The sequence below is a fragment of the Lutjanus erythropterus genome, chromosome 11, assembly GCF_056507025.1.
Source record: "Lutjanus erythropterus isolate fLutEry1 chromosome 11, fLutEry1.hap2, whole genome shotgun sequence".
NCBI lineage: Eukaryota > Metazoa > Chordata > Actinopteri > Lutjaniformes > Lutjanidae > Lutjanus > Lutjanus erythropterus.
Window position 1 is genome coordinate 36,582,560 of NC_139327.1, and position 18,394 is coordinate 36,600,953.

Consider the following 18,394-nt stretch of genomic DNA (forward strand, 5'->3'; position numbering starts at 1 on the left):
GGCTACTGTAGAAAGGTGACGGTACAACACAGCGGTCCCCATAGAAGAGGATCTGCTGTCTGTGCAGATATGAAGATCTTATTCTAGGACATAGAGTCTCAAAGTGCGGATCACAGGCCTCAGAAATATTCTGTAGAACCCCTGAATCAGACATGAAATACACAAACTAAATTTCAATTGTCCAAGGTTCATTTCAATGCTTATGTTTAATATAATACTCGTCTGCTGTGTCAAAGGTTAGAAATGATGACTTTAAGAGCTACTGGTTGCATGGTAACTAGTGGCAACATATGAGAGTCAACGGTGCATGGTTTTTCTGTGTGGCCCTCAATGATATGCTGAGTCCTTAAATTGGCACTCAGTCATCAAAAACTTTGAGAACCCATGATCAAAGGTAAAAGAAACACAATGATACTTATTTGTTATTATTATTATTAGACCACAAGTAATGAATTCAAGCAATCCACCAATCAATTAGCCACAATCTGCAGCCCTCTCATTGACTGTCCTGGGCTGCACCCAGGACTAATACAAGATGTGTATATGAATGTGGAAGCAGGGCAGTGCTGACAAAGTACACTCAGTAAATCCCTCAGCGAATAACGAGGTTTGCAAGTTTCAGGGACTCGCACTGGGGCCACTCGTGTCACAGATGTATGCACTCATGGCACAGTGAGATAATCGAGACAAAATCCTTGAGCAAATGTCAAACGTGTCAAAAATAACTGCACTCACTCAAAGGGTTCACTGGGGTCATCCTTCTGCAGCTCTGTAGGGATTGGTATCCGCTTGTAGTACATTTCCCAGTCAAACGCCCCTCGCATGGCGTCCCCCGCCTGCGTCTCGTAGCCAAAGTTGTCGTGGTCGATCACGTCGATCATCGGACACACAATGGTCTTCCTGTTCTGTGCGATTCGGTCTGAGAGACACAGAGGGAGGCAGTTCAACAAAATCGGTCGCGTAAAGAAACTGTTCTTAAGCTTTTTGTCTCTTCTTCACAGAGTGCAGTTCAACCACTGCATGATGTTCCCTCCTCACACTGTTTGCAAAAAGACAACTGTTAAAAAGTTTGTAATCACCAGCTACAAAAGCCCGATTCAGTACAGTCAGATGGCTGAGAGGACTACTTCATATTTTTGAAAGGTTAGTCATACTTTTAGATTGTAAAAAGTTCCCTTTACAAATAGATGCTATTTTATATGAAGGGTTTGAAAAAAAAAATGTTTTGTACTTGGAGAACCAGACGCTTTACAATGGTTCAACCAGACTGAAAACTGACAGGGCGGAAAGAGACCAATATACATCTGAACAGTAGTTCAAAAAGAATATGACAAGTTCCAGTCATTTGTAAAATAATTTTAAAGTTCAGCTGGTGGTGCAAATTCTGCAGAAACCCATTATAAAACTGCAGAAGAAGAGTCGGTAACAAGAAGCAATACTTAAAAGCGTGCCGGTAAAACAATGTAAAAAAAACAGGATGGAAATATGACACTTCTGTTTGTTTCATGTCTTAAAGGAGAAATCTGTATATTTACGATAATAAATCATAAACTGACCATGATATATCATGAGAGATAAAGGAAACATGCTACACTGAAATACTTGTTTCTCTGACAACAACACTTCAGCGTAGGTGTCCTCTGTTGAAATTTCTATACTGGGCTGTTAAGTTCAATTAAGGCCGAATGTTAGCTGAATTAGCAAGCGTCCGTTTCTGAGTCATAAGGAATCTTAAATAATCTTTTACAATGAGTAAGTGTTTATAATGGTTAAATTGAGCAAAATGTTAATGAAGCCTGGCAAGCAGCACTCTGAACTCAAACTGCCGTAGTCATTTTTGGATGTGTAATTGTTCTATATTGCTCCTTAAATGTGCAGATGGTTCTGTGCAGGAGCCATGAAAACACTGTTGGAGCGGAAACAGCTGATCAGTTATGCGAGCTAAATGTTTGCTATGTCAGAACTTATTCAGAAAACTCCTAATGTAGGGATGTGATGCTGATGCATGTTTGTGTCTCTCACCCAGCAGCGGAGGCAGCCAGTTGACGTTTGCCTCGCAGTGGGAGTCGAGGAAGGTGATGACTTCTCCTTTAGCGGCGGAGGCTCCCAGCAGGCGAGTCCTGATCAGCCCCTCCCTCTTCTTGGTCCTCAGGATGCGAACCTTCGGCAGCCGCACCATGTACTCCTCTAGTGCCACCTTTAGGTGCTCTGCAGAGACGGAGACAGGGACGGCACTTAATTTAGAATGATGAATGTGTCAGAGTAATATAAACCGGTATTGATGTCACCAAAGGAGCACAATAGATTCAAACTCCTCGTCATTGTGTGCAAACATCAGGTAAATTAGGCCGTGCTGACATGAAAGAGAGCTGCTGCAAAATTGTCCACAAAAAGAGATCAAAAGAAAACGATACCATTAGCCGTCGCCATCAAACAAGACATCTGCCTGTGCCACATGCTCCAGACTGAAATGTCTCCCTTAAGGCCTCTACATCATAACACACTCTCACCCATACTGGCATCAACTTTATATTTTCACTTACTTTTCTGCACTCGCAGACATTTTTTTTATATCTTTACTGCAGACGCTAGACAGAATGTTACCCTAAAGAGAAAGAGCCCAACTGTGAGGAATGAAAAAGGAATTAAATCAGGCCTCCTAACATGTGCAGTCATAAAGCCTTTTGGCAAAAAAACACAGCGTTTCTTCTCAATTTACAATGATGCTCAACATTTCAGCAGACAAAATTCACAACGCTGAATGGGGGAATTACAGATAATGCCGCACCCGATAATCTGTTCAGTTTTGTTGTCGGTGAGTAAATCGCAGAAGTTTTAAATTGTTTATTTAACACTCTTGCAGAAAGTCAGAGTGGTTGGTGCAACACGCGGCAGTCGTACCAGAGTTCAGATCGAAACTGATTTGAGTCTATCTAAAGCTGCAGAAGCACAATAAATCACAAAAACATAAAGGAGTATGTCAGCAAAATGGCCAGTTTCTTCTGTTGAACCAGCAAACTGGAATATAGGGGAAGGTGGAAAACCATAAAGATACAGAAAGAAAGCGTTAATCAATCAAAGTGAGAGCTATACATACACATTTTATCTCCAATCTTTCTTCAGAGCTGCCGGTGACAGAAATCAATCCTGTCCTAAATGGAGCCTGTAAATCTTTCTGCTCAAACGTGATGTCAGTTCTGACAGGTCAATAAAAAAAAAAAAAAAAAACTGCAGCCAGACTCAAGGCCATGTTTCATTCGCTGTCTGTCTACTGTCACTGTTACTGTGTGTCCAGAGCTGAAACACTGTCAGCCATCGCAGAGAAACATCATGAAACAGATCATCAGCACTGCTCCAGCTGTCTTTATATCACCGACTACTGAAGTGCTCTAAGTACTCTAGTCTTCTGAGGAGTAAATAATTACTGTGATGAGGCCATGATTTAAAGAGCCAATACAAAACATCACGGATTAGAAAGCAAAATCCCAATTTTGCATTTTCTTTCCATCTTTTCTCCCTATGTATCAATGAAACTATCTATTTATGAAACTATCTGTATATGACATTGACTATGTATCACAAGCTTTCCATCCAAACATTGTAACTGAATTTCTAGTAAATTGGTTAAAGAACATGAATAAATATCCTCACATCCTTGAAATGAAGAGGATGCAACACCATGATGTAATTAAACAAGTGCCAGTCAAACTTCAATATATTTGTCATTTTATTTTACTAATGTAATGGTCTGCAGAGTGACAGCCGCTGCGGCACAGGACACACCCACTCGCCGGACCATGAGTGCACTGAGCAGTGAGAGATAAACGGCCAGCAGAGTTAGGTAAAAGAGAAAAACTTGAATTTAGAAGGTGTACAGTTGTACTTTCTATTTAAAAAGGAAAAAAAAGTGTGAGAATATATAATTTCCTGACACTCTGTAAGTTTATTTTGTTTATTGGACATAGTGAACGTACACAACGTGTATAATGTAGTGAATTTGCCGCTTGTGCACGTCTCCCAGCTGAGGCCCGGGAGGAGGGACAAAGATATTGCCAAAATTTTTAACACACCGCCCGACTTTAATCAGATCTCTAGAGTGGAAACAGCTGATCACTTGTGAGTTAAATTTATTTGCAAAAAGTGTCTCCATCTCCATTAAGTGCATTAACTCTTTTGCAAAGGACAAAACCACCTCAAACTGGTGTAAAAACTGCATTATGCAAAAAAATACTTCGATGGAGCTTATAAAACTCAGTCGATCTGTTTGTCTATCCCTCCATACATACCATGTGTTTGAATCCAACTGTTACAAATAACTCTATCCGTCTGTATAATATGTCTCAAAGACATCTGTCTAATACTTTCTAATACTTTCTTTCTACTTTCCCTGTTTTTCAGCCTCTGTTTCAATCCTCACCATGTTGCTGAACTTCATTTGCATTTAATGCCATCTTGACTGGAGAAAATATTAATAAAATGCCATATGGCACAACTCAGCTGGCCAAGACCAGATATAATATTGTCCACGTTGAGTAGACACACAACAGATGCATGAGAGAAATAAGACACCCAAAATGTGATGCTTAAACGCTCGTCTCCACCAGAGAGACAAGTCTCAGCAGTGTTTTTTTTTTTTTTTTTTTTCAATCTGTCTCCTGGAACACAAACTGTTTCATTTTAATTCTTTATCTTTGTCTACAGTGACTGTATGGAGGCTCACGCTACATCACCCATGCAAACTGCCTCACTAAAATGAGTCTGAATGTCACCGTTAGACAACAGCCAATGTCTATTAGAGGGACATTGAAAAGCAATGTAGCTGCATTAGTGACTTGTTCCTTCATGGTTCTGAACACTACAAGTTTACTATATTCTCTTCAGCTCGTCAGCAGTATGGCTCTTTTTTTGATTATTTTATTCTGAACAGAAGTGGATGAAGAATCACCCTGTGACTACACACACACTTGTTAAGGTCTGGGTATTAATTTTTTTTGGTACCAACCAAAATGTGTCCACAGGATGTGAGAGCACTGGAAACTGTAAAGTACCAAAGGCTGGCATCAAAGGACTGGTCAGATTTTTTAATCACATAATTCCTCATTTATTCCTCAATGTAGGGTGGCGAAAAAGTATGGTTTTGTAACGGTGACAAAGCTTTGATATGGCGCTGGCTCTAGTACTGAAAAGTTTCAACCCAAGGCATCTTAGGCTTGCCGGTGGGCGGCTAACAACTCGAACAACAATAATAACTGTTTTCAAGGTGTTAAAATGGATGGAAAACTACAAAAGACATTCATTGATAAGACTGCACTGGTGCCAACATTTTAAAGGTACAATGCTAGTGTTAGCATTAGCTTAATGTTAGCCTATCCTGCTCAGCTTACTTGGGGGCTAAAGCCCTCACTTTACCAGCAGGTGGAACCAACAGATGAGACTTTTCTTCGCCTTGGGAAGCTGCAGCATTTATCAACTGACACACTTTAACCCGTACTGTACATTTACTGCTACATTGATAGCTTACTGCTCTGCTCCGCTTGCAGCACTGTCACTTTAAGCCTGCTGCTTGCTCTACCACACTGGCACACCACACACTAACATACTGCCCTGTACCTTACAAGAGCTATGCTATGCTTAAGGCAGTACATTTCAATTAAGTTTTAAAAAACCTTAAGGTTTTAAAGCGGTCATGGTAAACCACCATTCTGCAGGAACATTTTGCTTTGTCACCACGGTAAGAAAATAATCCATATGCTCATGGCCGTTCAGTTTGTTCCCATGTCAGTCTGTTGTCTGCAGTAATACACCTGTAGACGCCAACCGCCATAAAACTCAACAAAAGAAGAAGATGGGGAAAGGTCAGATGTACATGTACGAAGTGGAGGATTATTTTCAGGAACATGGTGTACAAGGAGCTACTTTTGTCCAGTGATTTTTTTCATGATCTAGCTGAGTCAGAAACATGCCTTCAATAAATTAAAAGGAACAACAAAAAAAAGCGCTGGATGTTTGACTCCGGTCATTGTTAAAGTCTTCTGATTGGTTTGCTCCCTCCATGTGAAAACATCTTTCCTCAGACAGATGTAACCCTTCACATGCCTGTGCCTGTAATGTTACTGCTTACATTCACAATGCAGCCATAGCGCTATTTTCCTTGAGGTGGGAAACTGGCACTACAGATTTACCTGAATATCAATTCCTGCTCCCAGTCTCACATGACCTCGTGCAGGAAACACTCCTCAACAGTTCAGGGATAGATTGAATGAGTGAAAGGGGCTGTTAACCACAGGGACATCATTTTTTTTTTTTTATTATTATAAGTGGAACTATTGTGGAATGCAAGAGAATCCATAAACTGGAAATGAACTCTAATTCAGAAATTTCAACAATAAGACCAGTGAATAACTTTTTTGTTTCCTCATTTTTTCTGCATCCGTCACTAAACTTCAGCATAAAAAAAGTTCGTAAGGCCGCCTGACAAAAAGGGCCATTATTTGCAGAATACAGGAAGGCATTAATAAAATATTACCTCTGTCAGTGTTCCTCATTGATAGCAGCTCTTACAAATGGGCCACTGTCACTGGGGAACCCTGCTCCAACACAACCACTAATTGGATTCTGAATATCAGAGAAGAGGATGGAGGAAAAGCAGCAGTCCTTTCAAACCTTCGCAGGACAAACTGTCGCTGCTAAAAGGACAGGCAGGATGTCTTTATCTCCGCAGTCTGTTGTTTCCTTCCTGCTTCATTCTTGCTTTTATTTTTTGTGCTTCCCTTGTTCCTTCTCTTCATCTTTCCCTCTCTCATTCAGCTCATCCTTCTGTTTTGATGCTGTTTGGCAGCCGCTGCCTCTCGGGGAGGCACTCCTGATCCCAGCGGACAGCTGAGGCATCGAAGACAGGAGGACAAGCCAAAACCAACAAACCTGAAGCCAGCAGGTCCTCAGATCTGCCTCTGCCCTCTCACTCTCCCCCCCTTCCATCCCGCATTCCTGTCTCTCTCCCATGATTTATTTTTTAATGAGCCTGAGTAAATGACAGCCCGTCTCCTCAAGTCAAACACCATCAAAACCCGCCGTCACTTCCCCCGGACAAGCCGGAGTGTTTGGGCGAGACCAGATCTGACCAGACGTTATTAAAGCAAAGCAAACCAAATTAGAAGAGAGCAGTAATCAAGAGCAGAGTGAGGAGTGCTGTCTATCAAACTGTCACACAGGCCTCTGCTGGTTAATCCTCAAAGCCCCATTTGGGAAGCAGCCTGCCTGAACTGGTCTGGCTCAAATTAACTCGTGTTACAGGCTTTAAAGCCAAGTGATGGATTATTCAGCAAAGTGATAATTAAATCTGCTTGTGACACTGACATACAGTGCAGCCAGAGAGAATAGGGACCATGAGATTAAACAATGACTATTAAGATAAAAAGTTGACTTTCAGCTTTGATTTGAGGGTATTTATATCTATATCAGATAGATATTGTAGAAACTGTGTCCCTTTCTGCAATGGTCCCCAAAATTTTATTTCATGGATAACAAATAAGCTATAAATGGTTTATGACACACCATAACATATTATAAACCAATATAAGACAGCTTAAAGTGTTATTCATTGAACATTATACATCCGTACTAATGTGGGGAAGTAAAACCAGCAAGGTGGAAAGTGGGACAAATACGACGTCTTGTGAAACCAACACGGTTTGGCCGTATAACTTGTCGACTGGACCAATGCAAAAACATATTTGGCTCAGGTATGTGGATGTTAACCTGCAGGGAGAGCAGGCTGTTAATATTAGCCACACTCGACAGACCAAACTGACACAGATTTCTTTATGTTTTCTTCATTCTACAATATTCAACTAGTCTAAATTTAAATTTACATTTAATTTTGATAGAAGCATCTGTAGGTTTACTATACTTCATTATTTGTTTATGCTTAATGGGCTTATGACTCCACTTGCAGGTTCCCACAGAGGGGTTACAGTTGTTGACGAATACATTAATAAATGTTTATATCTGTTTACAGCTATATCATGGCAATTTATTTAATACATTTTATACCCTGATAATTACTAAATAGAGCTTAATAGGGGTTAAAGTTTTACTGCAATATCCTTATATATGATTTTGTGGAAATTCAGTTGTGACAAAATAATCCATAAATAGTGTATATTGATAAAAGAACCAGACGAGCTTTGATTAATCCAGCAAGACACATATGTCTCATCACTTTGATGCAAAAACAAAATCCACTAATGCTATACAACGATCCTTCTCATTGATTTGCAATGTTGCCTACAATGGTCAAATAGAAGGTACTACAAAATCTCTGAAGGTCGACAAATCTATAATGTCTCATGATATATCGTCATGTCATCCAACCATAATTTGGTGATCAGATCCTTTGCATGTCGTGGTACATGGGATTTTAAGTTTTTGAAGGAACTCTACTGAGAGTCATCAGTGTGAAGTTTTTACTCCTAAATATTAATATTATTCTCTAATATATATCTTATGTTTGCTATCTGTGATGACTTTGATGTTTATGTTTTTACACATGCTGATCTGTGTGAACTGTGATGTTTAATGTATGTTCTTATTTTTAGATGTATGTTTAAACTGTATGCATTATTTTCAAATGTGGACTCCAGGAAGGTCTATGCTCTGACAGATTTCTGCAGACACTTTGAATCTTTCCTGGTGATCCTCTGCCTGGACTGTTCTGTAGTCAGCTTCACTTTCTTCATTCTGATCCTTAGCCAGTTGCGTTGAAGATAACTGACTCTTGATTTTTACTTTTACGTAGATGTCTACTGACATCGTACCAAAACTGTGGGACAATGTGGATGTGAAAACCTTGAAACACCCTTAAAGCTGAACATCAGCTCCTCTACCTCACAGATATGGTTTCATTTCAAATCCAATGTGCTGCAGCACTCAGATAAGGTAAGACAAAAGTATAAGGACATACATAATTTATACTTTCTGTCCACACTTAAAAATAACTTTAAAAAAAAACAAGAAAAAACAAAAATCACTTTTTGTAGTGTAGAGTTTATTTACTTTATATTTTATATATGTGTTTTGTTGTCACATGTTTATTCTTATTTACTGAAGTAATGATCACATGTACTCCTACATGATTGCTTTGCTGATTGATTCTGTGCCACAGTTCTGATCCTTCCTCCGCACGGCTGCGAGCCCCACCAGCAGCGTTTCAGCAGCGGAGCGTTTTGCTCGCCTGATTATGTTTTGTTATGTTTTCTGATTCAGATTTTGTTGATTAGGTCTTTCCTTGCTCTTTGTGCTTCTACCATGGATAAGCAGGCTACGTGGTTAAATTGTTTCTTTTCTGACTTTGTATTCCTGAGTTTGCTTTTATTTTGAAAATTAACCAGATTCTCGCTGCCTTTTCTGAGTCTGACTTCCTGCCCATCTGATCAACAATCGACCTGACGCGTATTTGAAGCGGAGCAGAGTGGCACAGCTTTAATGCGACGCAGCCACGCCTGGTGGAATTTAGCCGCTACGTTTTATACAGTGTTAATGGTATAAAGTTTATACCAAATCTTCAATGAGTATTGGTAATATTTTCTGTTTTTTTCTGGTTTAACTTAGAACATCAACTTGCCAAGTGACTTCTGAATGAACTATGTCAACTTTGCTAAATCTGACACATACTCATCATAATTAATCAACCCCCCCCCCCAAATAAATGAAGCAATACCAGTAAATGCCAAGTAAAATAAAGTAATTAACCTGTAAATGTCTAATCTCTAATTATTCTATATTAAAGTAACTCATCACAGAGTTAATATGTGCTGCAGTGTTGACACTGTAACAGATCCTGATGGGCTCCATAGGGTCGGAACCATCCTTAGAGGAAAGGGCGAGCCTTCACCTTCATAATATTACAATAAATCAGCCCATTAGCTATTAACTGTTAGGAGATTGATTCAGGCGAAGCTTTTGCCCTGCATGGGACGATTCTTACATAACCTTCCTAATGACAGGCAGTGAGATTAAACAATGAACATTTGCATTGCATGTACAGCACATCCAGGGGAGCGGGAAAGGTTACCACGTCTAATTATGAATAGTTAATTTGACCTGAATAAATTGGAATACGGCTCTGGTTTACAGAAAATTGGCGAGGCAATAAATCACCCTAACGAGAGCAGGCTGATGTCTGCAAACACATTAGTCATTATTAGAAAGTGAAGTCCAGGACATGATGAGGGCTCAGACATCATCGGTGTCTGGATCATTTCCGTTTACCAAACAGCCCAACGCTTACTGGCCTCCATCTGTTTAGACTGGAGGAATGAATGTACTGCATCTTCCTCTGAGCCATTAATTAGAATTAAATCACAAACACTAAAACTAAGCAAATAAGAGGACAGTGCAGTCCAACATTGGTCCACAGGTAGGCTAAAACAGGTAGTTGTATAAAACAATCAATACATGCTACATTTTCAATGGCCTACAGTTCTTAAAATTCTCCTCCTTTAGGTTTTGTTTAACACAGTTTTCACACATCAAAAGTTCATAAGAAAACTCTGAAAAGGGGCTGAAGCACATCTACTGTTTCTCCCTCATTGAGAAATTCTGGATCTGGCCTTGCGCCCTGCCCACCACCGCTGCTTGTACTACTGAAAGTCAAACTTTTTTGGCTTCATGCACCAGTGAGCAGCTTTCATGGAAATGAACTGAGGCCCGCCTCCAACACTGTATCCAGCTGAGGCTGCCTAAAAACTTAGCATTTCACCCAGGTTGGTGTGGTTTTGCAGGACGCGGTGGTGCACGCTTGGTCGAGCTTTGCGACCATCTCAGCCTGTGCTCCGAGCACATGCATACAGTATGAGGTTAGTTTCTTTAATGCAAGTCAAGTATGAAGGCACACAGTTGTCATGTTTTCCTGTAACTTGTATATTTGATCTCACACCTACGGAAACAGATAGTCTGTCTTGTAAGACTGTTTGGGCTGATCATCTACTGATGTAACATACTGACTTACATAGACCACACAACTGAGTAGATTTCTGCTGCTGGACATAATTTTGTCCATTTAAGTGGCAAAATATTTTAGCACTATTTAGTTGTACTTATTTCCAGTATAATGTCATGATGGTCAATTTAGGAATCAATTGACAGTGAGGTAAAAGTCATTTGAAAATCTGCAGGAAATTCCAGTCGCAGTTTCAGCCAACGTACTGTGAGGCAATGAGAATGCGTATCAGGCACACAACACTCATTGGATGTAGGTCTTTCACCCCTGGGTGAAAAATCAAGTTTTTAGGGAGTCCTGTTTGCAGTTCTACTTATTATATCCATGGATCTACTGGTGAAAGAGCAGTGTGCATCAAGATGGCTAGAGTTAAGGCTGACTATAATCCCAAATAGGCACGTACAGTGACGGACAGATGCAGACACAGCAGATGCTTATTAGTTATGAGTTATACAGCTTTCTGGAGCTTGGAAGACGCACGTGGGCAGTAAATCGCTGTCTGTAGTGGCCATGTGGAAAAGTCCAAAGTGAAGTCATTAGGTCATCACAAGGCTCTGACATGTTAATTCCTCAACATGTGCTGTTTTTGTTTGCTTGTTTTTTGTTTGTGTTGTTGTTGATCTTTCCGTACTGTTAAAAAGGTAGGCGTTATAAGCTGTGGCTTCAGCCCACGCCTTTTTCAAACTGCAGAAGCGTCTAAGTTATGTTAAATTACTTTATTGAAATGTTTTTCACAACATTATTTAAGTATCTGCCATTTTTCTGTAAGAGCCTACGCATATATTTACATGAATTTGTAGATTTATACGTGATGATCTTATTTCTGTTTGCAGACCGCAATAAATTCTAATGTTAATGCAGAGCAGCACAATGGGCTGACTACCAGGAACATGTAAAGGCACACTGCCGCAGAGCTGAAGCACCAGACTGAGTCTGGTCTCATTTCAGCAGACATAAACCCTCCTATAGCATTAGTCATTGTATTGGTGTTAATCTGCAGCGAGAAGCTGTCTGAACACTGCGGGGAGTTAATCGACACATTTGGGTGACGGCGTCGTAAATGAAGAAAAAGAAAAAAAGAAAAACCTGACTTCAGTTGAACAGTGTCAGCACAGTTTGACACCAATCTTTGTCTGTTTTTACTGTAAGTAACTGAGAGCAACAACACAACAGGAGCTTGGGCTGAGCCATCTAGCATGCCACAACTGGAGCACTGCCAAAAAGTTCTTGGTAAAACTTACACTCTGAGCGTGCTGAACTGAGGAAATCATGTACCGATCTGCACATCCTAGACCGAAATGGTTCACTATGCATGAACTTTTACCACACAGAACCCACATGTACCCTCTGATAGCAAAATTTACATCACCCGGACCCTAGCGGACCCTCACACACTCTTGAAAGTGTGAAGTATGATAGGGTTAGAAGGACAATTATGCAGATGCTTGTAACTGGCAGTGGCTGACACAGCTTATGCTTACGGGGAATGTCAAAACACCTCTCTGGAGACAAACTTTGCACAGATACAAGTCAGCACAGTCAAGGTTAGGCATTTAAGGGGACTAGAGCATAAGAAAAACATTTTTGAGTGGAGGGGATCTTTAAGTTCCTCTTTTTTGGGGGTGAGGAAGAGGGGGATTTTCAATTCAATTAACCTCAAATTACGGCGGATCCAATATGGCATCCAAATCTTTGTCTTTCCAAGGTGCTGGATTACTTCCCAGAAGTCTTGGCATGGCACCAAAGAGCCAAGCTGCTAATTTATTCCTCCGAAATATTCCGCCGCTGCTGTGAACTCCATCACATATCCTGCCTTCTTTCCCCGAGTGCCAGGATGGGAACATCTGAAGCTGCTTTTTAGCAGCCGTCATTAAAAAAAAAAAAGAAAAAAAAAAAAAAAGAAAAGGATGCTGAGGGAAGAGTCTGTGATGATATAAGCCAGTCCTCCTCCTCCTCCTCCTCCTCCTCCTCCTCCTCCTCCTCCTCCTCCTCCCCCCCCGCACATGAAATACACACAGCTTAAATAGCTACTGAGGCAATGATAAGAGATGTATTACAGATGTGCACATTGCCATCACGTCATGAAATGATGAAAGCAACAATTTGATAAGCAAGAGAAGAGGACGGACAATTTTGTGTCTGCCTTCAAGCCAGCACAGACTCTAACAAACACTAACAAATCTATCAGGGCTGCTGTAATTCTGCTGCGTATTAGACTGTGAAGGTCAGAGTGTGAATAAAGAAGCAAGATTGATTTACATTTATGCACCACTCTTATACATATGAATCTTTAAATCAGTTTTGGTTTTGCAAATTCTGTGTTTGATCTGAGTCATTCGATTTCAACAGAAGAGTTCTGACTAGAGGTTCTCAAGTCCTGCCACGGTTTTTGACCACAGCTGCTTATTGATTGATGGGTCATGATGCTGCTGCCAGCGTTGGTGTTCGCTCTATTTGGATCTGTTGGGGATGACTGTATTTTGTATCAAATCTAACTACATTATTCAGCTCAAAGTCAAATTGCACATCATAAATGTGTGTTTAATAAAAATGCTATCAAGTTCCAACCCTGCGGGACAGGGAGGAATTATCTATGTATCTAACTTTTTTTTTTTTAGGTATTTTATGCCTTCATTAGATCACATCAGTGAAGAGATGATGGGACATGAGCTGAGAGAAAGATGGGGGCATTGTGGGCCACCAGGGCTCTCCGGCAGGAAAAGTTTTTAAGACCTCTGCTTTGGAATAGTAATGTTTTTTTCTTCATCCAACAAAGAACTAGAGCCGCGACAACTGGTAGATTAATCAATTATTGTCATCAAATTATTCACCAAATATTTTGATAATTGATAAATCATTTAGTCTTTTTTTGAGAGAGAAAATGTTATTAATGTTATTAATTTCTTTAGTCTAATATGACAGAAGCAATATCTTTGGGTTGTGGGCTATGGATCAACTTTTTCACCATTTTCTGATGTTTAATGGACCAAACAACCAATCGATTAACCTTGAAAATGACTGATTTTAATCAATACTGAAATAACCGTAAGCTGTGGTCCCACAAAGAGCAGCTGTATTAGTGAAAAAACAGGACTGGAACACCCTGACGAGCTTGTTTGTTGTCCAAACAGACTGATATTTAAAAGATGATAAAGGCTGTAAAAGTTCATCAGTGCCTGCCAGTCCTTTCTCCTTTCTTACTGTAGTTTGGTCCATAAAGGTAATCAATCACCACGTACAAGGAGACACTTTGTTTCAAGAAGGTGACAAAGCAGCTCTTGCATGTTACTTTCAGGAAATTGGTTCTGAGCTACCTGTCAAATTTATGATGTAAATCCTTTGACTAGCAGTCGATGTTCCGCACCTCCCTCCCTCTGTGCTTCTTTCACATTTATTCAGAAAACTTACGTAATAATGCGTCTGTGCTGTCAGGTTGAACAAATCAGTGTCTGGCACCTTGTTTACCACCTATCATACAAGTAGTGACAGATGGCAACATGTAGTCTACCACCTCGCTCTCAGCTGAGTCATGCAGGAATTCATATTCTTACATTTTATAATTCTATACCTTGGTTTCCATCAGCACATTTTATGTACATTTAACATATCACATAAGAAAAGGTTGATTGCTAAATTTGAAAAATACTTTCTTAATTTCTCAAAAAAAACAACAAAAAACGCTCACTTGAGGTGGTTTTGCCTTTTTCTTATAATAGTGAATGCTCTTAATTGGATATGGAAGCAGTTTTTCTGAATACGTTCTGACAAAGTGAATATTTAACTCATTACTCCACACAGATCTGATAATCTTTGCGCTGTGTTCTCCACGTTGTTTTTTATGGTTTGAGGGTCGACTGGCGCTCTTTTGATTACGTGATATTGTTTCGACCTCTTATTCTGCAACGGTTTTCTGACCGGAGAATTGGTGCCACCTGCAACTTAACTGGATAAACTTGAAATTCAATTAAAATTTGCGATACATTTGGATGGAAACAGCTCATCATCGCCTTATTTAACGCATTGGCCATCTTGGAAGGAAATGGCATGTAGTCCGATGACGGCATAAGGAAGTCAAGTTAAAGCAAAGCGAGACTTGACCTAAAAGCCAGTCCGATGCCAGGTGTAAAGTTTATCTAACAGTTTGCTATTTGCCTGCAAATAATAAATGGTAACATTACAACAAAGAAGATTTAAACGTAGTCAAAGCAGCGATACGACAGAGGAGAGTAGAGGTGAACTGACTTCATAAAGACAGACCAGGAACAGCAACAGAGATAGAGTCACTGTTAGTCACTGTTAACACGGCAGCACTGATGTTGTGTTCGCTCTAAATCTCCAAACCTCATCCTGTCGAGCGGCTCTCGTACTGCTGCTGTCGACCGCTGTAAAAATATCCCCGTGGGGATTGTTAGTCCTTGAGAGAGTCATTGTCAGAGTCTGAACAGCAGCCTGTCAGCTCAGACCTGCAAGTTCAAGTTTTCTCACAGACACTGTCGTCTGCATTCTGTTACGAGAGGGCGAGGGAAAAGAGCAAGTGCTTTTAACATGTTTTCTGGCCAATGATCCCATTTTTAGATCTCCGATGGCCATGACCGCGTGAAAAGAAGAGCTGTCAAGTTGCTGGGGTGTTCTCCAGTCCTCTATTATCAAGAGCATGGAGGAGATCGAGATGAATCTTTTTGAAATTATAATATTTTCAACCTTTCATGAAAGAAGTATCTGTTTTGGAGATTTTACACAGTGACCCAACATGTGGCTCTGACCCCAGTGTTGAGAGGGAAAACAAATGCAAACCGTGAATCTTCTTGTTTGTTTTATAGCAGTGACATTTTCATGCTGAGTTCTAACTGATGTGGGGTTTCAAAACTTTGATTCACAGAAGTTTATGATCTTTGTAGGAGGTGCTTTGTTCAGCCAAGACAGGTGTCAAACTACCCACTTCTTCTTTTTTTTTTTTTGTTTGTTTTTACAAAAGAACTACAGAAACATATCACTTCTGTGATCTGAAACTGGTCGTTTTGATCTGCGCATCTTTCTTCAATTATTCTGAAATCATATCCTCTGTATTATGATATGTATCATATTGTCAGATTAAAAATCTAAAAATCTAAAAGTCTTGGTTGTTTCTGTAGTGATTTTAAGCAGCTTGGCACGTCTCGAATATCGACTTTACAACAAGCAGGGTTTTAGAAGAGAGTTATTACAGAAGCAATCTGTACCCTATATGATAATGAGAGGCTGATTGAGAGGTTTTGATTCTGTAGGAAAAATCTATTAGAACTTATTGAGGAGCTGTCGCTGGACATGTAGTTTGCGTCAATGTCTCTGAAACTGCCTTTTTCTTCGATCCTCCATGACATCGCCTCAAATAAGAAATGATTAGCTATCAAGAGCAAGAAAGCAGGAGATTGTGAACGATGTATCTTAGCAACGCACAACGCATTGAGAAGCTCTGTCCCCCCAGCTCTCTCCTCCAAAGCTCCCCGTACAGCCGCCGCTCGCCAGCAGACAGCTTTTCCTCCGCTCCACTCTCCGCAGACTACCTACATGTCCTTTCTTAACTATGGTGGTCCATAGTGAACATATTGCCCCTGAATAAACAAAAGCGACCACTAAATAGCCAACTGACATTAGGACTGGCTTTAACAAAGTTAGGACCAGACTTTGTAAAGACCAGTTGATGCGAAAACCATCCCTGAGTATTTTGAAATGAGCGGGCATTGTAGTTTAAGGTAATAAATTTAGACACTTAACACCACTTTAGACACCATTAATGCACATGTATTTTAAAGGGATCCTGCTTCTGGACTTCTGGTCTCTCTCTGGTATCTTTTTCAGCAGCCGAGCTATTTTTAGTCGAGATAAACCGCTTTTGATATTAGAATGCTTATTTCAGAGCTCTTATCAATTCTGCACCCAAAACCTGCTCAGATAATCACATCCCCCATGTCTTACATCCTTTCTTAGATTTGTTGTTTTCATGTGTTATAAAAGATGCATGAGCCAAAACAAAAGAAATGATAAGAAAAAAAAGGATAAAATCAACAGATAAAAGAAGTGAAAAATATAAGCACAGAGGAGAAAAAAAGGAAGGGAAAGCAGGACACGGAAGAAAAGGATGAGAGGGTTTGGTTTGTAATGAAGCCCATTTTCATGGCTGTTATTTATCGACATGCACCCTGATTAGTAAAACACCAGTTTCCATCTTCTTAACCTGTACGTTCAGCTAACTTACATAGATTTTCTTTTCTTTCCTGATGCATTACTCTTCCATCCTTTATGTGTTCTTCTTTTAACTTGCTGAACAGCCAAAAAATGGCATCTGTGCTCTCCAGGGGAGGCTATTAAAACATAATAACAAGTCTTTAGCTCAAACACCACCCTGTCTCTTATTGGCCATTTCTCTTATCACTGCTCATTTCTTTTCGTTGCCTTTTTCCTCCCCTTCTCTTTTGTGCTTAATGGTTAACTTGTATTTATGATTGTTTTGGTACCAAGATTGGCCCCATTAAGCTGGCAGGACGCCAGTTACTTCCACTATTACGGATGCTAATGACGTTCCTTGGGGAGCAGCTCCAATTCTCAATTTAAACTTCAATGGAACAGAAATAATAATAATAACCGCTTTATGGAAACAAGGCAAAACAAAGAAGGTGTTTGGTTCTGTAAAGTCGTGTTCGTCTCTTGTGTTAAAAGAGGGTGAAAATTACAACTTTAACTTTAAAAAGGGTGAGAAAATGACTGCAGCACTACATTTATTGAGGCACTTTGAATTATAGTTTAGTCTGGGATGTGGAGGAGGCAGAACATTAGATAACTTTTGACTCAGTTGTAATATCACATCCAAATATTTTCTGACAAGCATTTATTAAAGACAACTCTCCCAACACGCCTCTCTCTAGATCTCTCCCTTCTGCGCTAACATGCCTGGACACTTACAGGTGCTAATGAAGTCGGCCTCCCCGGAGAACAGCTCTCATCTCCAAAGTACACTCCAATTAAAAAGGAGGGGAAAAAAAATAAACACTTGCTAAAGCATGATAACGTGCTCCACCGCTTTGTGCTGCCTCTTGTGTGAAAACACCGCCTTTTACCCCCTGGCCCTCAAAACACAGCTTTATTAGAGGAAATAAAATTAGCTGAGAAAAATCCAAGCAGACTGTGGCTGGAGCGGAAGGAAGAGATGAGTAACAGGAAGAAATGTTTCCAGATGCAGTTTAACAGTGTTAAAATGTGTCTCTGTGCTGCTTTGGACATATTCAGTGAGCAGAAAAATAAGAAACCCTGACCTCACTGAAGGAGTGAGACCACCGTCTCCAACAGCACTTCAAGTGCTGCATAACAGAAGCACAAAAGCTCAATAACAGTACTTCCTCAGCACCTGAACAAATAACT

General features: G+C 40.2%; 1 protein-coding gene across 1 annotated transcript in view; it reads right to left on the reverse strand.

The window, feature by feature from the left end:
* galnt10 (UDP-N-acetyl-alpha-D-galactosamine:polypeptide N-acetylgalactosaminyltransferase 10 (GalNAc-T10)) overlaps positions 1-18,394 on the reverse strand; it is a 77,094-nt gene that overhangs the window by 38,101 nt on the left and 20,599 nt on the right. Inside the window, exons 2-3 of the mRNA XM_084730043.1 lie at positions 2,023-2,208; positions 736-919 (exon numbers count right to left, since the gene is read on the reverse strand). Of these exons, the coding sequence (XP_084586169.1) occupies positions 736-919; positions 2,023-2,179 (341 nt within the window). The 5' untranslated portion in view covers positions 2,180-2,208. The remainder of the gene's footprint in view (positions 1-735; positions 920-2,022; positions 2,209-18,394) is intronic.